The sequence below is a fragment of the Petaurus breviceps genome, unplaced genomic scaffold, assembly GCF_028583685.1.
Source record: "Petaurus breviceps papuanus isolate PSGF00001 unplaced genomic scaffold, PetGlider_PUasm1.0 90681, whole genome shotgun sequence".
In the NCBI taxonomy this organism is placed as follows: Eukaryota; Metazoa; Chordata; class Mammalia; order Diprotodontia; family Petauridae; genus Petaurus; species Petaurus breviceps.
Genome location: NW_027187307.1, coordinates 4,417,843 through 4,444,721, shown reverse-complemented (window position 1 = coordinate 4,444,721; position 26,879 = coordinate 4,417,843). Strand labels below are relative to the sequence as shown.

Sequence of the window (26,879 nt, the reverse complement as noted above, 5' to 3'; positions counted from 1 at the left end):
GGGCAAGTCACTTCTGGGCCTCACTTTTTCCCTCTATAAAATGAGAAAATTTGGTGTGAGGACTTCTACAGCACCTTCCACCTCTAAATTCCTCTGATCCTATGTTAATGATGGTTCAGTTCTTATCATTTCACAGGGGATCCCCTGAAAACTCAAAGCTTGAACTTCAGAGGATGTCTCTTCAAAGGGAGTATTTCAGATGAGGTGCTAGGCCAGTGGATCAGATGTTTGGGGAATCACAAACATAGGAGATGTGTGGCCTATGTGTAAGGCTGGACCAAGCAAAGTAATAGAGCTAGAGGGCCCGTTTTGACAAAAAACATGAAGTATAGAAATACAGTAGTGGACAAGGATTCCTTCCAACCCTACCACACTCAGCTGGGGAGTGTGGAAGCTGCTAAGAGTGACCTCCACACTATCCTCATTTATTATCCAACATGCTCCCTGCTGGAGGCTTCCCATAGAAGCTGGCTGAAACTTTGAGGACCATAATTTCCCAGGCTTTGAGTTGGGTTGTTGAGTTCAAGTGGCCTGGGGCCAGGGCAGCTCAGTGCTGCTGTGGCCCATACGCAGGGAATGAAGAGTCAGTGATAACTCAGTCATGTCCAAGCTGGGAAACCTAACAAGTTCATGAAGTGCAGACCATCAGTAGGAAGGAAGAGAAGGGAAGGAAGGCCGCAAGGCCAGTACTCTTCCTTTCTCACTGACCTGTAAATGTGTTCTCAAGAAGGTCCTCCGCTTCGTGAACTCAAAGTTGCTTCGCATCAGCAGGTATAACAGTGCAGAGGCCTCGTTCCTCGTGGAACTGATCTTGGAGGTACAGCACTTGAGAACCTCATAGCAAAATGCTGCACACATGTTGACACGACCTTTGAAAAAGGCTGATGGAAACTGGAAAAGAAGAGGGTGGAGAGAAAAGGTTGTTGGCAAAGCCACAATCCAGCAGGAAGGACAGATTGGCTTATACCATCTGTTCATACCTGTGCTATGCAAATAGGAAACAAATAGTGAGAGTAGAAGCTGGCCTCAGGAGCTCCCAGTCTAGCTAGGGAGGAATGACACAAAGCAGAGATTAATCCAAGCCAAGTGGAAATTGTCTGCCATGGAACCCTCAATGCCATGAGCATCAGAGAGTCTGGAAGGCTTTCTGCAGCAGGTGGGACTCCAGCATGAACCTCCAAATTTTCATGGTTTCCACTGTTTCTTACACATTATGATCTAATTATTATGAAAGTCCTGGCTAGGATAAATTTGTATTCACCAGCCCAACTACATCTTTCAATAAAACTGGGAATATGTGAAGCAAGTATATACACATATGCACACACACACACACACACACACACACACACACACACACACACACACACACACACACACACACACACATATATATATATTTTTTTTTTTTTGCTTTTTGGACCGGGGAAGGCAGGGCAGTTGGGGTTAAGCGACTTGCCTAAGGTCACACAGCTAGTAAGTATTAAGTGTCTGAAGCTGGATTTGAACTCAGGTCCTTCTGGCTCCAGAGCCGGTACTCTATTCACTGTGCCACCTAGCCACCCCTACACACACATTTATATTAGATACATCCTCCTCCTTTTCTAATTGTTCCTGTTCAAGTGTCTTTTGCTGGTTCGTCATCCAGAACATGTGTCATAAGGGCCATTGTCTTATCCCCCAAGGTCTTGTGCTGAGCCCCCTACTCTTTTCTCTCACTCTCTTGGAGCCCAGTTAGCTCATGGGATCAATGATTATTTCTCTGCTGATGATTCCCTAGTCTAAATAATCAACCTCAGCCTTCCCTCTGAATTTCACTCCCACATCACCAGTTGGCAATTGGACATTTCAAACCAGATGTCTCAGAGATACCTTAAATTTAACATTTCCAAAACTGAACTCATTATCTTTTCCCCTAACCTGGCCCTCCTTTATTTCTGTTTAAGATACCACCATTATTCCAGTCTCCCAGGTGGGTAACTTTGAGTCCTCCCTCTCCCTTTGCGAAATCTGGCCATTTCTACTCCTAAGACATCTCCTGCACCTGACTCTTCTCTGGTTCACACAAGGACCACATTAGTACAGGCCACATCACCTCTCACCTAGATTATTGCAACAGCTTCCCACCAAAATCAGTCTTCCTGCCTCAAGTCTCTCCCTACTTCAGTCTGTCCTCCAAACTGCCGCCAAAGTGATTTTCCTTAATCATAGTTCTGTGCATGTCACTTTCCTACTCAATAAACTCCAGTGCCTTTCCTATTACCACTAGAATCAAATATGAACTTGCCTATTTAAAGCCCTTCACAACCTTGCCCCAAACTATCTTTCTAGGCTCACTATAGTAGGCACTCTGTGAGCCACCTGCATGTACTCTGTGATCCAGTAGAACTGGCCTTTTCTGTGTTCCTCACGCTCAACATTCCAGCTCTCATCTCTAGGCCCCCTTGCCTGGCATGTTCTCCCTCCAAACGTCTCTCTCAGGTATCACCTTCAGCATGAAGCCTTTTCCGATCCTCTCGAACCAACTTGGATTGAACCATTTGGTATTTACTCTCTCTATATTTATATGTCTTGGTTGTCTCTCCTGTTAGAATGTAAATTCCACACAAGTACGAATTGTTTCATTCATTTGTACCCCCATCACCTAGTACAGTCCCTGGCACACATTAAACATCTAGTAAGTGGTTGTTGATTTATATATTACACATATATATATAAAATTTATATAGACATGAACACTTATATGTATAAGATCTTCCTGAACTACATAGCATGCATATATTAATAACAATAATAATAGTAGCATTCATATAGCTCCTACTGTGTGCAAGGCACTGTGCTAAAGCCTTTACAAATATTGTCTCATTTAATCCTCATAAGAGTCCTGGAATGAGGGTGTCATTATTATCCCCATTTTACAAATGAGGAAACTGAGGCAAATAGAAGTTAAGTGACTTGCCCGAGGTCATGTAGCTTGTAAACACCTGAGGATAGATTTGAACTCAAATCTTCTTGAGTCCAGGTGCCCAGTACTCTATCTACTGTGCTACCCAGCTGCCTCACAGAAAACTCCCATCCTGGATCATTATTGCATAAAAGCTGTCCCTGTCTATTTGGAGGAGGGCACCTTCTACCATGGATCCTGGAGCACTGGAAGGTGTATTTGGACAATATAGTGCTACAGAGCAGGCTGGGTCAGTTCTCAAGATGGCAGGCAGAGGTTTTTGGTATGTACTATACATAAAGTTTAAATATGCACACATCCAGCCATCTCCTTTTCTGAATAGTAATTAAGGAAATAGAAAAGAAAGAGCAAGAAAGCAGCTTGCTTTGGGCAGGCAGCACCAGTTCCAGCTCAGCAGCTGATCAGCACATGGCTCTGGGTCCTCTTTCACAAAAGGATGGCGTGGACTGAGCACACTGCACACTCACCAGCCCCCACTACATTAGGACGTACAGTGACATGTCCAAGAGGGCATGACCAAGATGGTGAGGACTAGAGACCATGCCATGTGAGGCTCAGTGGAAGGGACTGGAACTGTTTAGTCTTAAAAAGAAAAGACTTAGGAAAGACAGGCTAGCTTAGCAAGCTGACTTCTCTGTGCTAGTGGGAGCTGGGGTAAGGATATTCAAGGGCTACTCTAAAACGTTCAATGGAAGGTCTAGGACTCCAGGTAAGCTGCACATGGTCAAAAAGGAGATGGAAGGATTCAACATCAACATCTTGGGTGGCAGTGATCGTAAATGAACAGGAACAGGTGAATTCAATGCAGGTGATTATTATATTTCCTACTGTAGCCCTCATAGTCAATAAAAGGTTGAGAAAAAACAGTCCTGGGATAAAATCTCAAGAATGATAGAATGCTATCTGTTCGAATCCAAGGCAAACACTTTAACCTGACAGTAATAAAGGCCTATGCTCTGATAAACATCTGATTCTAGAGGCCAAAGTTGCCCAATTCTATGAAGTCCTACAGCACCTAGAAATAACACCCCCAGAATGTCCCATTCATCATAGAGGAGTGAAATATTGACATAAGTGATCAAAAGATCATTTAACAGGTAGCCTTGGAGTACAAACTGAAGCAGGCGAAACACTAATAGAGGTTTGTTAAGGTAAGTGGCTGCACATAGCAAATATTTTTTTTTCAACAACCCAAAAGGCAACTTGACACATGGATATTACCAGATGGTCAATATCAAAATCAGACTGATTGTTTTTTGTAGCCAAAGGTGGAAAAGGTCTATACAAAGAGAAGCAGATTTTTTTTCTGCAACTCTTGCTTTCTCCATAATCCAGTGAATGTTGGCATTTTGGTCTCTAGTTCCTCTGCCTCTTTTGGTAATTCTCCGTTCACATATTGCTGAAGCCTAGTTTGCAGAATTCTAAGCATAACCTTGCTGGCATGTGAAATAAGCACAAGTGTGTGGTGATTTGAACACAGTGCCAGATTTTATGTTCTTCAGCTCAAAGATCACTTCAAATGATTACTGCAGCCATGAAATTAAATGACATTTGCTCCTTGGAAAGAAAACCAAGGTAAATCTGGAGAGCCATACAACAAAGCAGAAATACCACTGGTTAACTATTTTTTTTTCTTCACTATCTTCCAAAAGTCTATCCCAAGTTCATGTTCATTGCTTACAGGACACTATCCATGTCATCCTCTGCCTTTGCCTTCAATCTTTCCCAGCATCAGAGTCTTTTAGAAAGAGTCCAGTCTTCTCATTATGTGGTCAAATATTTAAGGTTCAACTTCAATATTTGACTTTGCAATATATAGTCAGTTTCTTTAAGCACTGATTGTTTTGATCTCCTTGATGTCCAAGGAACTCTTAAAAGTCTCCTCCAGCACCAGTTTGAGAGAGTAGATTCTGTGGTGCTGAATTTTCCTCATAATCCAACTCTCACAGTTGTACATGATTACTGGAAAAAAAACATAGTTTACGGGTGATATTTGAGTAAGGGAGTAACACGATCATACTTAAACTCCATGAAGATCACTTTGACAGTTTGGTGGAAGGTATATTGTAATGGAGAGAAACTTGAGGCATGGAGACTGACAAGAATTGTTTAGGCATGAAGCGATTGAAAGGATGGTGGCAATGTCAGAGAAGAGAAGGGCAACAGATTAAATATGGGGAGTGAAAGAGAGGAAAGAGCCTGGGTGGATGGGAGGTCAGTGTGACCTTGGACAGTACTAAGGGCATTAAGAGGAGAAAGTTGGGGAGGAAAGATAACGAGCTCAGTGTTGGACATGCTGAACTTCCGATGTCTATAGGACATTTAGCAACATGTGCAGTAGGCAGCTGGGAATGTGAGACTGCAGGTTAAGGCTGGAGAAGTAGGTCTAAGAATCATTTCCAGAGAAATGATCATTGAATCCATGGAGATTATTCACTATGAGATTCACCAAGCACAATAGTACAGAAGGAGAGAGCCAAGTACAGAGCCGTGGGTGACAGTTGGCAGGGCACAATCTAATGATCCAGAAAAGGAGACTGAGGACAGGTCAGAGAGGTAGGAGGAGAACCCAGAGAGTTAAATCCTGAAGGTGGAAGGAGCCTTGGAGGCCATCTAGTTCAGTTCCCTCATTTTTCAGCTCAGAGAGGTTCAGTTAATTGCTTAACGTCACACAAGGTAGCAAATGGTAGCTGAGCTTTTTAGCCCAGGACCTCTCTCTCCAAAGCCATCTTTTCATTAGTCACCTCTAGCCCAAATTTCCTCCATATGAATTCCATGGGGGACATTTTCACTTCCTTATATACCATACCACCTAAAGTAAATACAGATATAGTGGCTTCACTGTCACTGGTGATGAAAATACACAGCCACGGAGCTGCATCTATTTCCTGGACCTCTTTCAATTTCAATCACATGCTATTCAAAGAATAATGGCTCCCCAACTATGGAAGATAGATCACTTCTTGCTGAAATTACACAGATGACAAGAGGAGGCTGAAGTAAGTTTTACTTCACGTGTCTTCCTTTCATCTTAAGTCTTTCTTTAGCCATAAACAGCTGCTAGACTCAATGGCTTTTGCCTCAGTCACAAAGTTTGAGAACAGGAAAGGACCTCATTGGCCATCTGACCTCATCCATAAGTGAAAGGAATCCTCACAAATGGTTCTACTTGCAGACCTTCTACCACCTCTCAAGGCAGCCTGTTCTACTTTGGGCAATGCTAGTTATCAGGAACTTCCCCCTGGCATCCAGTTTAAATTGCTCCTTGGGTGCCTCTTGCACGTGACGGCCCTTTACATCCTCCAAGTCTTCTCTCTTCTCCTTCAGCTGATCCTCACTTGGCATGCACTCAGGACCATTCATCATCCTGGCTGCTCTCCTATGGACATTTTCCAATTTATCAAAGTCCTTCTTTAAACTACATTGCCAAGAATTGAACACAATACACTGAACACAGCATTCACAAGGCTCTTCATAAGGTAAGTGACCTGAGAATTTGGGGCCTTCAGAAATAATTCAACAAACATTTCTTGAGTGCAGTGTTCTGTCCTAGGGCTGTTTAAGAGACAGTTCCTGCCCCCATGGAGCTTAGTGTCTAGTAGACAAATGATGAAGAGATTATCATTCTTCTGCTTCAGTTTTACAGTAAATTTTAATTTTATTTGCTTTTTGGAAGGCAATTGGGGTCAAGTGACTTGCTCAAGGTCACACAGCTAGTAAGTGTTAAGTGTCTGTGGCCAAATTTGAACTCAGGTCCTCTTGACTCCTGGGCCAGTGCTCTATTCACTGTACAACCTAGCCGCCCCTTACAGTAAATTTTTAAAAAGCAGGAGAAACGCAAAACTGCCACAAGTAACTGTTTGAAAATGATAGGTCTCTAAGGACGTTACAGGAAAATAGGATATGAAAGGGTAAGTGAAAAACCACCAGCTCAGCCTCTATTTTGGATTACAGACCTTCTTATTTGAAGGCTGTCTGTGTTGTTGGCCTTTATTAACTTTTACAAGGATACTGTCCCATGGCTTCTTTACCTGAGTTCTTGGGAGCCAGCAAAATGAACAGTAGCATCCTTTGGGGTCAGTGACTGCCAACCACCCCCTCTTAAGGCAACTAGGCAGCTATAAAGTCTTCTGCCTTACTTACCTTGCTAATAAAAGCCCTCAGGGAGGCAAACACATGCTTAAGGGATGCTTCTGATTGTCCATTTTTCAAAAAGGCAAGATGAATATCAAAGACTTTTTTCATTAATGGGTTGTGGCCATCATTGTTTAAGAGTTGATTCTACAAGAAACGAGAAAACAACTATGTTTTTGAAACAATACGCAGCTTTGTGGGGTTTTTTTGATAAGCAATGGAGAAGTGACTCCATTAAAACACCTACTTATGAAAACCATGTTAGAAAAAATTAGAAAGTCCAAGGTACATTTAAAGAATCTTTTGACGATATCCTTCTTTGGTCTCTCCAAATATACCATAGATGTTATCTGGAAGGTGTTCTTACCTCTTTTTATAAATCAGAAGGAAAAACCTAAGAATCTGAATTCTTTTTCCAGTGCCATAAAACCAATAAGGAGCTAATAATGTGAGAAAAGAAGCACTACTAATCTCTGTTTACTTAACCACACAGCCTGCCAAAGAACAAAGGTGTGCACCAGAGAGAAATCGGGGCTCTCTGTGGGAAAATGAATAATGTGGGAGTCATGGAACAAGTACGCATTTTTTGTCAAACACCCACCTTGAATGTGCTTTTACTTTCAAATATGGATCGCTGTGAGGCAGTCTGTCTACTAGTAACATTAGATATTTGTCAGTAGAAAGAGATGACTAATCCGGCATGTTTAAATGACATTGGCAAGAAGCATAGGGAAGAAGGGAAGGCGGGGGTGGGGGTGATGGGGAGTAGATATTCAGATTCAAAGGCAGTTTGTAGGTTTGAGTATCTTAACAAGAAATCCTAGTCAACTCCACTTAGACTTCACTTCCTTGCCCCAAAGAGAATAAGGACTGAAATAGGACAAGAAAACAAAGCAAAAACCAACACTCCACTGGACTCCGGAGCTGTGACAGATCCAAGGCTACCCTCAACAGCTGGGCCTCCCCAAGTGGTATTCCATCCTCCCTTTCCTGCCTGGCGCAGCCAATGAAGAGTACAAGGACAAGTGCCTTTCTCATGCCTTCGCACAATGTCTTTTATTGGGATCACAACAGATTTCATGTGTCAAAAGTGGGACTGCACATTCCTCAATTGATGAATGGTCAAAAGATACGAACAGGCAGTTTTCAGAGGAAGAAATTAAAGCTATCTATAAGCACATGAAGAAATGCTCTAAATCACTATTGATTAGAGAAATGAAAAACAACTCTGAGGTACCACATCTCACCAGTCAGACTGGCTAAGATGACAAAACAGGAAAATGACAAATGCTGGAGAGGATGTGGGAAAATTGGAACACTGATGCATTGTTGGTGGAGTTGTGAACTGATCCAGCCATTCTGGAGAGAAATCTGGAACTATGCCCAAAGGGCTATAAAAATATGCATACCATTTGATCCAGCAATACCACTTCGAGGCCTATATCCCAAAGAGATCATACAAGTGGGAAAAGGACCTGTATGTACAAAAATATTTACATCACCTCTTTTTGTGGTGGCAAAGAATTGAAAATCAAAGGGATGCCCGTCAACTGGGGAATGGCTAAACAAGTTGTGGTATATGAATGTAATGAAATACTATTGTGCTATAAGAAACAAGGAGCAGACGGACTTCATATTTACCTGGAGAGACTTATGTAAACTGATGCTGAGCGAGGGGAGCAGAACCAGGAGAAATGTGTACAGTTACAGACACACTGTATATGTGATGACTGACTTTGATAGACTGAGCTCATCTCAGCAATGCAACACTATAAGACAAATCCAGAAGACTCATGACGGAAAGGGTTATCCACATCCAGAGAAAGATTTACGAAGTCTGAATGCAGATTAAAGCAAACTACTCGCTCTCTCTCTTCCTTCTTTCTCATTGTTCATTCCATTGGTTATAATCCTTCTTTACAACTTGACTAATATTTGATGTGAACATATTTGTAAAACCTATATCGGATAGCATGCTGCCATGGGTGGGGGAGGAGAGGGAGGAGGAGAAAATTTGGAACTCAAGAGACTGTAAAACTGAATGTTGTAAACTAAAAGTAAATAAATTTAATCAAAGAGCAAAAAAGTAAAAAAGTGGGACAGCAGGCTGGCTCAAGTGGGTCCCTCATCCAGCTTTCCTTTATTGTACTCCTTGAAACCTACATATCAGGTTTTGTGAGGACAAAGTGAAGGGTGGGAGGAAAGGATTTTATCTGGATTAATCAGGCAAAGGCAACATCCTTTCAATTTCTATCTTTCGCAGGGTGTAGATAGCCATCCTGGAGAGGCCAAGAGTGACTGTGTGACCATGGGCAAGTCACTTGCCATTTCAGTGCCTGCAAGCAACCTTCTAAGACTATCTGAGTTATACAGGAATTGATGATTTGCAACTGTGGAGGGAGTTTCTACACTGGGAATTCCCCAAGCTGATGAAATCAGAAATAAAAAAATAAATAAAAAAAACCTAAGCCCAGGGCAACAACCCTATGAGATCATTGTTTCAGTGTTCACTAGAGTTTTGGCAACAAGGACTGAGACAAATATCTCAGAAACAACTATAGCTTGGAGAAAGAAGCACCTGGCGTGACTCCACATCCCTTTGGAGCTGCTTAAGCAAAATGACTAAGGAATAAATTATGCTATAAAAGCCTTCTATTTAATTTTGTCCTTTTAAGAAAAAGTATACAATGTATTTTTAAGATGGCATCCTAAAATACTGGAATAGAATCATAAACTCACAGAATAGTAAAGCTGGAAGGGATTATAGAGGAGATCATCTAGTCTAGCCCTCTAGGAGAAAACTGATTCCCAAGGGAAAGGACTTGGCCAAGGTCACATAGCCAGTTTGTGGCAGATTTCCTGGCTCCCAATCCAGTGGTCATTCCACTATTTCATGCTTCCTCTGGCTTTGCCACTGCCCCACTCTGGGCCTCAGTTTTGACCTCAGTCCAAAGTGATGGTTTAGACTAAATTTTCTCTGAAGAGCCCTTCTAGGTCCTACATTCGATGATTCTGATTGGCTCCTATCTCAGTTTTCATCTGCAATGACTAGGAGTACTCTGACTACCGGATCTCACCTTGAAGCACTGTGTGAAAAAGGAGATGGTATCCAACACTGTAAGAGAAACCTCGGTGGCGGTGTTGCCTTCAAGGAGTGCCTGGTGGAAAATGTCTGCTTCAGATGTCCCAGAACCTAGAATCCAGAAAGAAATCAAGTTCATGTGATCATTCAGAATAAACTGTCTAATACAAGAACACCGGCTCATCTTAATACCTGCTATCTGGAATGCCCTTTACTCCTTATGATTCAAAGACTAGGCTGCATTTGAGGCAGCATGGCAATGGGGAGAGAATGGCGGCCTCTGCAGCTTACAATTATTAGCTGTGTAGCCACGTGACAAGTCACTGAATATTTCTGAGCCTGATTGGTCATCTGCAAAACAGGGATAATCCTATCACATGGCTCTCATGTGATCGTTGAGTGGTTCAAATAAGATAACATGGAACATGCTTTGCAAACTTCTAAGCATTATAGAAATGTTAGGTGGAATAATATTATCATGGCTGTTCCTATATCAAGCAGTTAAAGCCAGTTATCCATTTGGGCTCCATTTTCATTACAACTTTGTATCAACAGCTCTGCTAAAAATTGTCTCATCATTAATCCACCTCAAGTCTCCCCTAACTCTAGTCCATCATCCACTTGGCTGCCAAAGTGATCATTGTAAAGTATAGTACTGATCATGTCACCCTCTCCGCCCCCCCCAATTCAATAAACTCCTCCAGGATCAAATACAAAATACTCTGGCATTCCAAATCCTTTACAACCTGGCTCTTCCTTCTTCCTGTCCAGTTTTCTTAATACTTTTCATTCCCTGCCTCACCCCGCCCCCATACACTCTCTGCGATCCAGTGACACTGGCCTCTTTGCTGTTCTTATCTCACAACCCGGGGTGTTTTCACTGGCTGTTTGCTGGGCCTGGAGTTCTTTTCGTCCTCATCTCTGTCTCTTGGAATTCCTGGCTTCCTTCAAGTCCTAGCTAAAACCTCACCTCTTCCAGGAAGCCTTTCCCTGACCCCCTTAATGCTAGCACCTTCTCTCTTGATTCTCTTCAGTTTCTCTTGTTTACAGCTTGTTTTTACATAGTTCAAGTGAAAAAATATCTGTAAAGCCCTTCACACAGTGCCTAGCACATGCCATGAACTTCCTCAGTGTCTGCTGACCTGCCCACTAGAGGACCAGACTTCCTTAATCATATTCTTTATGTTATTTTTCATTCCATGTCTTCATTGCTAATAGGGTACAGCCTACTCACGCCCAACATGTGTACCTCTCCACTGCCCTTTGGGCAACCTTAATCCTTTGGTGATTGTGGTATTCCATGCCTTGGAACCATAGAAACATCACCAAGAAAATATTCACATTAGAGGGATAGGCCTTTGTTTCAGTTATATGGTTGCTATTAAAAGCACTGAAAATTTTTCCAAACATATACTAGGTTGCTCTCCTTTTCTTGTTCAATTCAGGATCTAGGTCCGAGTCCACCTTTGTTCTCTGGTCAAGACATTTTTATTGATAGATAGCCGAGCTCTATATGTCATCCATTTAGCTGCCTAGTGCTACCTTAACAATAGGTATTTTCCAGCCATTTGGTTTTTTCCTGCATGGATAGTTAGGCCAGATTTTTTTTAATCTATGGATTTCATTTAGGAAAATGATATAGAATTCTTGGATTGCGAATGAAAGCATCTGGAGGTTTTTTAACATCCATTAGAAATTCCCCTTTAATTTTGCTTTCAGATTGAACATCCTCCATGACAAATACATTTGGCAAGTATGTATCTCTGTTTTATGCCTTACTTGACATTAATAATAAGATGGTCACAAATACTCATATCCCATGACCACCTCCTCCTCCACTCTACCTCAGCTGCATATAGAGATGGTCAGACCTTTGATCTTGCCATCACCCATAAGTGTTCCATGTGCAAGAACCTTGAAATTCCTTCATCTGGTCATAATCTTTTACCATTCCATCTCCCCCACTGCTTTATGACCCTTGACTCTGTTCTTCATCCTTACTGTGATGTCTAATCCCTCCACCCCTCAGTTCTCTCCCAGGCTATCACCCTTGTACTGACTATACTCTCTTCCTTCCCCATAATGATCCCTTGGTACACCAGTCGAACTCTGCACAATCTTCTTACACTGCAGTTCCATGCTCTCTTATTCTATTACCAGTTATACCCTGCCAAGCCTCAGCCTTGGATTATTCCCATCACCCACTGCCTTGGCTTCTATTTGTGTACTGTTGAACAAAGCTGAAGAAAGTCACAAAACTGCTAACAGGGTCCACTACAAATTTATGTTGCACAATCTCAAACAGGCCCTCAATTGTGGCAAGGCAATCCTTTAACATCTTCCTGATCAATTCACAACCCCACTCACCACAGGGACTTTTGTAAACCTTTTCATCACTCTTCAAACTTCCCATAGCTCATATTCCACTGAAAAAAGTAGGGTTATTCACTGTGAGTTCTCTTCACTTCACATCCCTCAGATGTTTTCTTCTGTCTCTTCTTTCAATTTTGTGTCACCTGGAGAGGTGGCCTGGCCCCGCCCCGCCGCCATGGGCACAGGCCATCCCATTCTCCTTCTATCATGCCCTGCTCCCTCCCTAATCTCCAGTTTCCCCTCGTCTACTGGTTTCTTCTCTGATGCCTACAAACATACCCAATTCCCCAATTCTCAAAAATTCCTCACTTGATCTGTTCATTCTATATCTCACCTGCTTTCACGACTAAACTTTCCTCTCACTTTCTTAATTCTCTGCATTCTGGCTTCCAGCCTCATCACTCATCTGAAACTGCCATCTCCAAAGTTACCAGTGATCTCTTGATTGCCAAATCTAATGCCCTTTCCCTCAAAATCCTTATCCTTCTTAACTTCTCTGCAGACTTTGACACTGCTGGTCATTGTCTTTCCTTGATATTTTCTTCTCTTTAATTTTTCTCAGACCATTCTTCTACCACTCTGACAGTTCCTTCTCAGTCTTTTTTTGGCCATATCTTTACCTGGGTCTTACCTACTAATGATATCCCCAAAAAGCCAATGTTTGGCCCTCTTTTCTTCTCCTATATGGTTTTCTTTGGTGATCTCATCAGCTCCCATCCATTCAACTATCATTTCTGTACAAATGACTCTCAAATCTATTCATCCAACCTCAACCTCTTTCCTGACCATCTACCTACTGGGCATCTGGAACCAGATGTGCCATACACATCTTCAGCTCAACACGTCTAAAACTGAGCTTGTTATCTTTCTCCCCAAACACTCCCCTCTAACTTTCTATTACTATCAAGGGCCCCACCATCGTCCCACATCGTCACCCAGGTCCACAACCTAAGTGTCATCCTCATCACTGCTAGGTGGCGCTGCAATGGATAGAGTGTAGGATGTGGAGTCGGGAAGATCTGAATTCAGACATGACTCCAGACACTTCCTAGTTGTGTGACCTGGATAAGTCATGGGGATAATACTAGCACTCACCTCCTAGGCTTGTTGTGAAGATCAAGTGAGAGAATATCCGTAAAAGTTCTCAGCACATAGTAGGTGCTATGTAAATGCTTATTCCTTTCCTTTTCCTCCTTGTATCCAATCAGTTTCCAAGTCTTGTTGATTCTACTTTTGTAAGATATACATTAGCTTTTCTCCCCTGACACTGCCACCCCCTGGTGCAGGCTCATCACCTCATGCTTGAACTATTGCACTTGGCTTCTGCGTGGTCCTCTTGCCCAAAGTCTCTCCCCACTCAGCTCTCAGGGTCATATCTTCCTAAAGGGCACTTCTGACCTCCCACCAACCCCACCCTTCCCCACTTGTTAATGTAAAATAAATTTCAATGGCTCCCTATTACCTGCAGGATAAAATATAAAATTCTATCTGTCATTTAAAGCCCTTCATACTCAATCCCTACTTTTCCAGTCTTCTTACACCTTACTCTTCACATACTGTGTGATTCACTAACCCTGGACTCCTTGCTGTTTCTCCCACAAGACACTCCATCTCATGACTCTGGGCATTCTCATTTCTATCTTGTGGCTTACCTAAAGTCTCAGCTAAAATCCCACCCTCTCCCTTAATGCTAGTCCCTTTCCTCTGTTGATTACCTTCAATTTATCCTATAAATATCTAATTTATCCCTTATAGCTAGTTTGTTCATAGTTATTTGCATGTTGTCTTCCCCGTTAGACCATGAGCTTCTTAAGAGCAGGGACTGGTTTTTGCCTTTCTTCTACCCTCAGCTCTTAGAACATACTAGGTACTCAATAAACACTTGTTTACTTGGCTCATTGAGTAAACATCTAGCAAAGAAAGTGGTGATCACAAAGATCCAGCATGACCTTAAAAAGAGTAACCTCATTTCCATCACTAGCAGATCAGGGGAATGATAATAATAGTCAGCATATATAAAGACTTTTTTTTTTGCTTTTTGGAGGGCAGTTGGGGTTAAGTGACTTGCCCAAAGTCACATGACTAGTTCCTGTGTTAAGTGTCTGAGGCTGGACCTGAACTCAGGTCCTCCTGACTCCAGGGCCGGTACTCTATTCACTGTGCCACCTAGCCGCCCCGTGTATAAAGACTTTTAAGGTGTACAGAGTGTGCCATGTACATAAGTTCAGTGGATCCTTATTACAACTCTGTGAGGTAGGTGCTATTATTATGTCCATTTTACAGATGAAGAAACTGATGTCAACTGACTTGCTCAGTGTCACACAGGCTAAGCTCTAAGCATCTGGGCAGGGAAGGATCTGAATCCAGATCGGCCTGACTCCAAGTCCAGCATTCTCTCTGTTATGCAACACGGCCTCACAGTGCTATGGAATGATTATTATCGAGATTTAAGCAAAGCATTTGATGCTGCTCGTGTTATTCTTGGGAACAAACTAGAAAGATGTGAATTAGCCATAATGTAGTTACGTGGATTTAAATATGGGTGAATGCCCGGAGCCAAAGAATGGCTCTGTGTCCACTTGGAAAGAGATCTTGAGGGGACCTTCCCAAACATCTGGACTTTTGCCTGTACTGGTTAACATTTTTGTCAGTGTTCTGAATAAAGGCCTTAATGGCATGCTTAGCAGATCTGCAGGTGACACAAACTGCCCCCAAGCTATCCTGTATTTATTATGCTTGTATATAGTTTACACTGTGTGTGTATAAAATATACATTCTATGCATTATGTTTGTGTGGCTATTTATATACACACACATGTGTTCTTTACGTGTCATCTGCCCCATTAAACTGGGAGCTCTTTGAGGGTAGGGACTGCTTCTGCCTTTGGCTCTCTGACATGGCGCAGATCACTAATAACTTGGATAAGAGGATAGGTGTCTCAAGAGACCTTAGCAAGATGGAACACTGGCTGACATAAAATGGGGCGAAACTGAATAAAGATAAATGTAAAATCGTATACTTGGAGTTCCAAAATGACTGAGGATTTTAGTGGCCTTTCAGCTCAGTATGAGTCAGTCACGTGCTACAGCAGTTCAGCCTTAGACTGCATTAAGGGGAGTCTAGAGAAGTCAGGCCACATTTACAATTGTGAATCCAATTCGGGGTCCTGCCTTCCTGGAAAGCCTGATAAAGCCAAGAACATTCAGAAGGCAATCAGCTGGCAAAAGGCTTTGATATCATGCCATGTGAGGATTGACTGAAGGAACTGAGAATGTTTAGGCTGACAAGAATAGGGAGGGGGACCCAACACCCCTCTTCAAGTATCTCAACAGACCGTACTGTTGCCTGGCCCTAGAAGGAATGAGCTCCCCCTCGCTGGAGGGATTCAGGCAAATGATCACTTGCTGGGTATGTTGCAAAGGGGATTCTTGTGCAGATATAGGTTGGAGTTTCTGAGGTCCCTTCGAAGCTTAGATGTTGTCATTCAGTATTATATTAAGTCATACTATTACCTATATTTGATTTTAATAGGAATGAAATCTGGGCAATGAAAAATAACCATGTCACAAAACTCATCAAGGGGAAAAAAAGGAACCTAATTCATAATATTTAGATAAGAAAGGTCCACTACGGAGGTTCACTATTGTTGAATGTGAAAAATACACATATGGGTCTATATAGTCACCTATGAGAACAAGCATGGAGTATTGGCTAGAGAGCCCTGAGAATCAGGAAAACCGAGTTCAAGTTCTATTTATGACTGTCCTAGCTAAATGCCCCTGGGCAAGTCACTTGATTATTCAGTGCCCCAGGCAGCCTTTGCTGATGTGCACTGGTAGAGAATGTTTCCTCCTCTGGGATACTGATGAAAATAAAAAAAATGAGCAAGGATTTCCATAGACATGTAGACACTTGGAACTCATCATTCACTATATTCCTTCTAGACCATTTAAAAGTCAGGGTTCTTTAAATGAGAGTTGATTCTAATGAATCATTCCATGTACTTCCTACACTTACTGTGATTAAGTGTGAATGAGCTTTCCAGGCTACTCAGATGCTGAAGCCGGGCCTGCATCACCCCTGCCCGGTTACGAAGGGCTGGCATGGTCTGGGACTTTCTGTCTACTCCAAAGTGTTTAGACAACCAGGCATCGTGTACCCTGAAATAAAGACCAGATATAAGATAGTCGAAATGAACTAACAATACTCTATAATGTTAGGTGACTCATCTAAGGATTCTATCCAGTAGTAGCTAGGACATTCCTGCTGCAGCATAGTGCTGTGCTACATGTAATCTAGTGTTTGATAAACCCAAAGATCCAAGCTTCGGGGACAAGAACTCACTATGTGAGAAAATTTCTGGGAAAAGTGGAAAGCAGTTAGACCAACATCTCGTATCACATACAAGGATAAGGTCAAAATGGGTACATGCTTTAGACATAAAAGGTGATAGAAGCAAGTTAGGGGAGCATAGAAAAATTTACTTGTCAGACCTATGGATAAGAAAGGAGTTTAGTGACCAAACAAAAGAAAGAGCATTATGGGAAATAATGGATAATTTTTATTACATTAAGTTTAAAAGGTTTTATACAAACAAAACCAATGCAGCCAAGATTAGAAGGAAAGCAGAAGATTGGGGGGAAATTTTTTACAGCAGGTCTGATAAAGGCCTCATTTCTCAAATATATTGAGAACTGAATCAAATCTATAAGAATATGTATGAGTCATTCCCCAAGAAAATGGAAATCACTTCTGGCTTGACTGATTCATTAATAACAGGATATCAGAGAGCTATATGCACAAGTACCACCTAAACCAACCTCTCCCTTTAGTCCTTGATAGTCCTTAATAATTAATTTGCTTCAGTTTTTTAAAAGTTTTCCTCCCAATAACCTAACAACTAACATCCAGAAAATTCTCCTACCAGAGTTAACCTGAGAGGGTGGTTATTAGTGCCATGCTTTACCACAGCAGTACATTCTCCAGACAAAGACTAAAACCTGTTAACAACTAGACAGCCAAAACAACAAAAATGATCAATATATTCAAATCTTTATTTTAATACTCCAGTCAGTATTGAATAATTTTAAATACACACAAAACAATTCTACTTTCAGATATACCTCGTTAAAACAAATAGGTTTTATAAAAATTTATACAACAGCCATTGAAGTCACTGGGGCTTGGCTAGCCAGAATGAAAGGAAAAGGCACCAGATCCCCCATAGCTTCCTCCCACATGGTGAATAAAACTAACAAAATGGAGACAGCAGGATAACTTTCGGTCTTGTTATCCCTTTAGACATGTCTACTTTCTCCCTGGATCGGACCCTCTTCATTCATCTTCTAGAGAATAATAGCAGCAAATCTAATATGACAGATCTCCCAGGCTATAATATCATCCTACCCTTTGGGGAAAAAATGAAGATTTGTTCAAGCGGCTATTAATACTGAATTCTGCTAACATGGACCCACTGGGTGGTCTTCGCCTACACAATGAATGAGTAACTTTGGTTTTCTAAGGCAAAACTTTAAAATTAAGACTGCCCTCTACTGGAGGAAAGAAGTTTATAAAAAGGATGGAAAACATGGCAGAGGCAATCAGAAGATACTCTACCTTGCTATGTTTCTTTTTCCTGTGTATCTGAAGTGAAACAAGCACACTCTAGAAAGAAAACAACAGCATGTTAGTAGCATTCAGAGAAGTGTAGCGTCATCTCTGCGATTTAGCAAACCACGGTTCCAGGCATTAGCTGTGTGAACACGTGCACATGAAAAAAGAGAACACACCTTCTGTGTTTACTATCCCTTGTGACCCCCATGCCCGTGCTCGCATGCGTGCACACGTGCACATACACCCACAATGACCTGCTATAACTAAAAGCCTCAGAGGCAGAAGCCATAGCCTTTTGTCCTGCAGCCCCCTCACCATACAGTGCTCTTCTACATCTGCTCTGCACTGTGCTGAATTCTCATTAAGCTTGCTTAATCACGGTGGTTTGTAAAGCTCCTCCCTAACTTCTCCATTGTGACAATCCTTCCTAAATATTTTTTAGTCAAAGGTGCATAAGGCAGGAATCCTCTCAGCAACAGATGCTATATATGTATCATCCAGGAAACATTAAACCTTAGAGGTCACAGCAAACCTATTTGCTTTCAAAAGAGATACAGATTTAGCAGTACTGGACAACTGAGCACTTCTCCAGAAGGCCAGGAGCATACTCCCAAATGAGCTTCTGAGCTCTGCAGAATTACTGAGGTCTTATGTAACAGCACAGATATTTGATTCCTGGAATGAGTTCCTGGCTAACCCCACAGCTGTTCCAAACTCCTGAGTGGCCTGAAGCTACATCAGTTTTTCTAGATAGATCACAAAGGACTCCAGCTGGATCATAAAGATGAAATGCTTATTACTGAAATATTCTGCAACATGCCAGTTGTTTCATACCACCATTCTCCACGTTTCTAAACATAAAAACCACATTTGAAATCATGGCTTCCAACATAGGCAATAGCAGGAAAAAAATTGTTAGTACAGAAATAGGCCAGATACAAGTTACTCAAGTAACACATACATAACAATGACAACTTACTCGAGAAGGACTAGAATATTTAGGAGTTCCTGAGGAGACACTTTGTTCCAGTAAGTTAGGAGAGCATCTAAAAATGGAAGAAACAGCAAAAACGTCACACCTTGGACCTCAACTTTCTTGACGCAGTAGGTCTTATTTCTTTACTTATGAACAAACTGATTTGTCCATATCTTATCACTTATGGGAAATCCCAAAGGGTTTTCAAGCTGTGACGTCATTTAGAGAAATTTCATACTAGACCTCATCCTGTGCAATAGAAACCTGTCCCCTAGGGCAAAACCATTGTTCCCACAAATTTCCCCATTTGAGGGATTCATTAGCAAAATGGCTATTAAATTAGGAAAACTGAGATACTCAAAGCTGAATTCAACATTTTAAAATTGTAGTTTGGGGCTTTTTAAAAAATAATAAACACCAACATGTACAATCATCACATAGTCGCAAGTAAGGGTCAACAAATGCTTGTTGACTGACTGACTGATTGTGATCAGTTGTGATCTTACATAGGCTGTAACTTACCTTCAGAAATCATTTTGATAATGTACAGATAGCACATCAGGAGGCTTTTAATTTCATACTGGTCCAGCCTGTTATACTGGGACACACTACTTCGAGTAGAACTTCTTGTCTGTAACAAAAACAACTCAAAGGTGCTGCTTTGCTGGTTGTTAATTTTAATATGAACAACACAAATTATTTTCTCATGAATCCTGTTGGTGTGAAAATAAAAGACTGACACAAAGGAGGAATCTACATATACCATGATATTTCACTCTCATATGAAAGCAAATGGATGAAAACTCCTAGTAAAATCAATGGCAAATTTCCTTGAGAAATGAGACTTTGCAAAATCATGGGTAAATAACATGTCTACAAGGGCCAAGCCTGATGCCTCATCATCATTTGGAAGTAACCCTAGGTTCTAGAGGGCTATGCCAGTGGTGGAACATAAACTTTGGCAGGTTCCACATAGTGGAGAGTCTGAGGAGGGTTCTGGTGATATACTAAGGCTGCAGACTAAGAGACAGCCAGGTGGTAATGCAGTAGAGACTAATGAAAACCTGAATTCAGATCCATCCTCAGACACCTACTAGCTGTGACCTTGGCCAAGTCATTCTATCTATCTGCCTCGGATTCCTCAACTATATACTTCTCAGGGTTGTTGTGAGGATCCAATGAGATAATATTTGCCCTAGGCATGGCAAGCATCAAACAGTCTCACAGAAATGAAGTCGGTTATAACTTGACATTCAGGAAACAACTGGTGTGGAAATCCCATCACAGCCAGCTTTCTGTGTGCAATCAGAACCATGACTACTTGAAGCAAAGATCAAAAACAGCAGCAAATTAGAAAGACTCAAGATGTGAAGATGAAACTAGGAAAAACAGACAACTCCAGCCTTACCCAGTCAAACCAACCATGGACAGGAAATACACAGAAGCAGATATATTGACCTTGCTGAGCACTGTTTCCTGCAAACACTGAATTCATGTTTTAAAAAGCCACTGGGCCACTGGATGTCCTTGCCCAGTGGAGACAAATGGCAGCCAAGGGCAAGCTCACTTTTAGAATGCAAATGAATAGGACCAAAGATCATATCACATTTTAAAACAGCAAAAAGCATTAATAGAGAAAATAAGTCTACAGAAAGTTTTACATGCCACTCAAATAAGCCATAACGTCCACAGAACATGTACGATGAAACTGACAGGATAGCATCTAAATGTAAAATGAGCCACATTTAATGCAAATGATTGGTTTCTGTCATCAGTAATGGAAGAAACATCATGTTAGGGCCCTAACACCTCAATCTCCAACTACATTTCAATATAATTGGTTTCCTTTGTAATCTCATGTATTTTATTTTATGCATTTAAAAATTACTATAATGAGAGGTCAGTAGGCCTCACCAGACTGCCCAAGAGGGTCCATGATATAAAAAAGGTTAAGAATCTCTGTGCTATGTGTATAACCTATATCAGATTGCTTGCCATCTTGGGGAGGGAGAGTGGGGGGGGGGAAGGAAGAAAAATTTGGAACTCAAAATCTTATAAGAAATGAAAGTTGAAACAAAAAAAAGAAACGAATGTTGAAAACTATTTTTACATATAAGTGGAAAAAATAAAATTACTTACTTAAAACTAATTTTTATAGATAAAGTTTTCAAAGTGGAAAAAAGAATCTCTGTGAAGAAACATAAACAGCCGTTATATAGACCTTGGGGAAAGGATCTGGGCCAGATCAAGTATACCCTGGGGTAATTCATGTTAAGGACAACAAGGCAGTCAGAGAGGAGAAAATACCAAAAGAATGGGAAATGAACAAGCCGTGGATGATGTCACTATCCCAATACGTTGACTGAGAGAATGTCAATTACTACCGATGCATATGCCTACCTTCTCATCTTTATAAAATCTTTCTGAGAAAGATCTACAAGTAAATTCTTTCTCCTTTACTCTCCCAGGTTAACCTGGTTTTGGTGGTAGCTGGGTAACAGCTTGGAAAGGGCCCACTCAGGGAAGACTTTCTGGGCTCTTCCTCTGTGCTCTGGGTAAGAGAACTTCGTGATACATTCTGACTCACTTATTGGGGATGTTCAGATGAACAATATTAAAAGGAAGATAACTTGGATTCTTTTTTATCCCAGTTAACTTCATTACTATATTAGACAAGAATGAAAAGGAAAAGGTTGAATCAGACCAGGAAAATGGACCCTCATATTTTTATCAGAGTGAATCAACGAGTAAGGAGAATTCAGAATTCTTTCAGAAACATGAGTAAAAATGCGGGGCAGAAACCACTCACTCAGGGATTTACTAAGCACACACATACTGTGTTCTGGGCACAGTGCTGAAAGTCTGAGTTCTACATATTCACACATAGTAATGACGGTGGGTGAGAGGCATAGAGAAGAGAAGGCAGCAAGGCCTAGGTTCCATTCCTGCCTCTGACACATGCTTTTCCCCACAGGAAAGTGATTTGACCTTTTACTTCCCTAGGATATTGTCTATGACTACAAGTTCCAGATGCATTGCTAATCTGCAGTGATAGAGGGAGATTCCACACTGGGAGTCCCAGGGATGATGGTGCATTTTATATGATATCCATTTTCATGCTTCCCTCTTCCCCCCAGTATATAAGCTCTTCAAGGGCAGAGGCTATTTGGATTTTGTCTTTCTCTAGCCAGCACTTAGCACAGCACTTGGCACAAGACACTTAACAAATGCTTATTGAACAATCTGGGTTAAAGAATGCCTGTGCAAAATCCCAGGCCACCTCTGCTGGCTCCCCCTTACACCGATGACCAGGTGGTACACACACTTCCAACCTGAGCATATATGATATATATGATGATGATAGTAATAACTGACATTGCTTTAGTGCTTAAAGCTATGCAAGGCATGTTACATACATTATCTTATTTGATTCTCACAATAATTCTGTGAGAACATGACTAACATGCAAATATGGTTAATATGATTATACATGTACAGTCTACAGCAGATTGCACTTGCCATGGGGGGAGAGGAAAAATTTAGAACTCAAAATCTTTTTAAAAAGAATGCTGAAAGCTAAAAATAAATATATAAATGAAAATTAAAAAAAAAAACCAGTAACTCTGTGAAGTATGTATGAGATATTTTTATATCTCTGTACAGGTAAGGAAACTGAGGCTCAGAAAAATTATATGAACTGTCCACGATTACACAGCTGGTATCACAGAGATGGGGAAGGAGCATGAAGATCTTACACAAATCTGTCCTGTCTTCAAGTCTGAAACTTTTCACAATACTACATTCTTAGAAATAGCCCTCTCCATTGTAAGCTTTTCCTCAAAATGGGGCAGAGGGAGGAGGAGGAAATAAACATTTACTACTTGTCTACCATTCACCAGCCATCATGCTAAGTACTGTACAGATATCTCATTTGATCCTTACAACAACCTTGGGGGGGGGGGGCGGTAGGTGCCATCATTATTCCCATTTTACAGTTAGGTAAGCCGAGGCAGGCAGAACTTAACTTACTCAGGGTCACAGAGATAGGAAGTGTCTGAGGCCAGATTTGAAGTAAGGTCTTCCTGACTCTAGGCCCAGGGCTCTAACTACTGTACCACCAGCTGTCAAGTGATACCTACTAGGTAGTTAGCAAGGAAAATCAAAATGGCTTCTTTAAGGAAAGAAACCTTTAGAAGCCACTGCCCATCCCTCCTGGGGCCTAGTTATTACATTGTCAGCGATGCTGCTCTGGTCATCTGTGCTCAGGGAGCCTCTTGAATCTTCTCTTTTGATTCCATGTCCATTGGAAAATGAGGCTCCATAGGCTAGAAAAACAACATACTTCTAAATGTTAGCAATGAGAATGAAAGTGCCAAGAAATTTCAAAAATCAGCATTTGCCTAATTTACAAACAATATGTTTTTAGAGAAATCCTGGCAACATAAAATGGGAAATTTTTGTAAAACATCTGAAAGCAAAGCAGAAAACATGCCGTTTATGACTGCATCTCATTAGACTCAAACATACAAGAAATTCTTTGGAAGGAATAACTCCCAGAATGTCAGAGGTAGAAGGAACCTGAAAAATCATTGAATATGACCTCCTCATTTTGTAGTTTGCGCTCACCTGACCTTCCCCCATCTAGTGAGGGAAGGATTCAGAACTCGAATCCAGGCTCCTTGATTCCAAGAGTAGCCTCTCTTTCCTCCAATGTTTTCCCACTACAACCAAGACTGCAAGACCCATCTTTAATGTAGATGTCAAAGTAACAAAAGAGGTGCTCTCATTACCAGTCAGATGGTTATAAAGCTTCTCTAATGAGCATGTCCACTGTTGAAAAGTGCTTCCTTACCTGCATCTTTCTCTGCCACCAGACTTCCTCTATTTGAAGGTGAAGTAAAGCCACACACGAATTCATCCCTGGATGCCTGAAACAGAATATGAGGCTTGAGACATTTTAAACATGTCACCAAATCAAGAACTTGTCCACACCAAAAAGTAGAAACAGCCTAAATGTCCAACAGTTGGAGACTGGCTAAATAAATTACAATATATTCATTCATTGCAATATTATTAAGGACTGTTAAAGACAACAAATATGTAGCACGTAAGGAAGCATATAACGGCCTATATGAAGAGATGCAGAATGATCTCAGTACAATGACACCTAGATACACACTGAATTCAACTAGAAAGACAGTTAGAAAGAAACAGCAAGCCAAGGTGGCAGAACTTCAGCTACATTTGAAGGAGGATCTCGAATTAAAGCACTTTCTCTGTTCCAGCGCCTCGAGGGCAGGGACAGATGGGACTTTGGTCTTCATATCCCTAGCGCTCAATATAGTGACAGGAATATAGCAGGCGCTTTAAAATGCTTGTTGATTGATTCGACTTTGCTACGTGTTTCATCTGAGATCATATAAATCTTGTTTTGTATATTTGTTTGCTTCTGGTGGAAAGTAATTAAGTTGTTAATTTAAAATAATATTTGAAAAGAATTCCGTACCACAGAAAGATGCTGGTTTGATCTTAAACAGAAGCACTGTAACTCATCACACAAGTCTAAATTAATACCAATGCTCCTGGAAAGATGCACATACCAGCTGACAGCTGAAGTCAGATTGAATGGAGCAGACTGCTAGCTATACAGAACTGAAGCCAGGTGAAGGAATTCACATACACACATACACACATACATACGTATGTGTTTGTATGTCTGCATGCATGTGTGTATGTGAACTTTGCTTCTGGGTTAATAAACTGAAGCATGTTCTGAACATTAGTAGAAGAAGCCTAGCCAAAAGAAAAAAAAAGGAGAAGCTAGTGAAAGATTTTGGAATTGGCTACCATTATGTAAAATTATGAAATTGCATCTGAATAGTCTATAATGAAATTACTTTTTTGAGCCAGCTTGATAACAGTGAACTTTGGATTCAGGGATTTTAAGATAGTCTTTGAATTTGAGGTCTGTTGTTGCTAAGTGAGTTTTGAGTCAACATCATGTATTTGATGTATGTGTAATTTAAAGAATTCTAGAATGTAGTTATTTTTAATTTATGAGTGAAAGATTAGTGAAATGTAACAGGGAAACATGAGAAAGCTAATAATATTCAAGCCCTAAGCATGCATTGTGATTAGTGAATTTTGCTATTTGAGGTAAAAACTCTTGAGACTATAATTTAATATCATTGTGAGTTTTGATTATAGGGATGGTTGTCTGAATTGTCCTGAAGCCAAGAGTCTGTCATTCAAGGAGAAAATGGCATGTGCTGCAGTCTGAGAACTGCTGCAGGTAGAGGTCTATCCCTGGGAAAAGTTGAGTGGACTACTTTGACATGGCCTAAGATAGAATCCTGTTGACTCAGTTTCCCCATGGTGCTACTTCCTTTTTGACCAGGAAATTTCCCACCTGGTTAACCTTGAGTCTGGCTATGGTACCCTTTGAATAATATAGAGCTTTGCTACATGATTCCCTATTATATATGACTCATGCCTGAAATCAGTTTGATATTCCTTTTGTGGTACATGTCAGGTCAGTATGTGTCCTTGAGGGAACAGTCTTGACATAGTTATAACTATGTCCCTCCTTTTTCCTTTTGTAAAAAATTTCCTTAAACTGAATTGTGGAAGTTTCATAAGTACAATACTATATCTATTCATTAATAGATTAATACTGGGACATCACTGAATTACTATTATAGGATACAAGTGTGAAAAATCTTACAATTTTAATCTGTATTTGTAGTCCAATTATAACACAGAGATGGCATCTTCCTAAGGGGGGAGTCAGACAGATGTAATATATAAGTTTTCTAATTACATGGAACAGCAAATTTTAAGAAAGCAACAGGCCAAGACCATTTTCTGTAAGAATTAGAACATATACATATGTAGATGACTGGCATCCAAATCCTCCTAATGGAAAATTCAGACTTTGAGTACATCTTAGTTATAAGCTCTCAAAACTGAATTAAGGATTTTACATATACAATCTCATTGGCAATGGTAAAGGAAGTGAAATTATTTCCTTATTTTAAAGTACCTGTCTGACGATTTAAAAAAAACAGAAGGGTTTATTTTACAAGTGAGACCCTCGTGAATTTCTTTTTAGTATCTTCTATTAGGTACAGGGTTTAGGTAAAGAAAGAAACAATAAATGGTATATAAAAACTGGAAATCTCTGAAGCTTCAGGTTTGGAAAACCAAATTTAGCAGGATGTACCAAATTGTATTAAGTCTTGTTACTAGCAGTTTTTTTTTGGAGGGGGAAGGTAGGACAATTAGGGTTAAGTGACTTGCCCAAGGCCACATGGCTAGTATTTTGTGTTAAGTGTCTGAGGCCAAATTTGAACTCAGGTCCTCCTGACTCCAGGGCCGGTGTTCTGTTCACTGTGCCCCTGAGCTGTCCCCCTACTAGCAGATTTTAACAGAGTTATCTAGGAATCTCTATGAGTGACTTGGAACTAGAGACACAGAGCCCCTTTCAGAGCTCTCCTGAGAAGGAAGCCAAGGACTAGAGGACCACATGGGGCGTTGGGAGGCAAGATAAAATCATTGAATGGACGGTGGGAGTGGGTTATTGGGTAAGGAGACTTACTATTATTTACTATTGATGATTGTCATTGTATTGCTTTGTTTCATGCTGTTCATGTTTGCTGAATTTTCTTGGTTACCTTGGTGACATATAAATCACCCCTCCCAAAATTAGCCCAATGTCAGCCTTCTAAGTAGCTTG

At 40.9% G+C, this 26,879-nt stretch overlaps 1 protein-coding gene across 2 annotated transcripts in view; it reads right to left on the bottom strand.

The window, feature by feature from the left end:
• The window catches only part of DOCK11 (dedicator of cytokinesis 11), a 176,760-nt gene that overhangs the window by 34,429 nt on the left and 115,452 nt on the right, over positions 1 to 26,879 (bottom strand). For both annotated transcript variants that reach the window (XM_069065225.1, XM_069065226.1), the window contains 9 exons: positions 23,997 to 24,072; positions 23,375 to 23,469; positions 19,667 to 19,775; positions 19,148 to 19,214; positions 18,172 to 18,219; positions 16,573 to 16,715; positions 10,177 to 10,292; positions 7,109 to 7,246; positions 709 to 891 (listed from right to left, as the gene is read on the bottom strand). In XM_069065225.1, the coding sequence (XP_068921326.1) occupies positions 709 to 891; positions 7,109 to 7,246; positions 10,177 to 10,292; positions 16,573 to 16,715; positions 18,172 to 18,219; positions 19,148 to 19,214; positions 19,667 to 19,775; positions 23,375 to 23,469; positions 23,997 to 24,072 (975 nt within the window). The remainder of the gene's footprint in view (positions 1 to 708; positions 892 to 7,108; positions 7,247 to 10,176; positions 10,293 to 16,572; positions 16,716 to 18,171; positions 18,220 to 19,147; positions 19,215 to 19,666; positions 19,776 to 23,374; positions 23,470 to 23,996; positions 24,073 to 26,879) is intronic.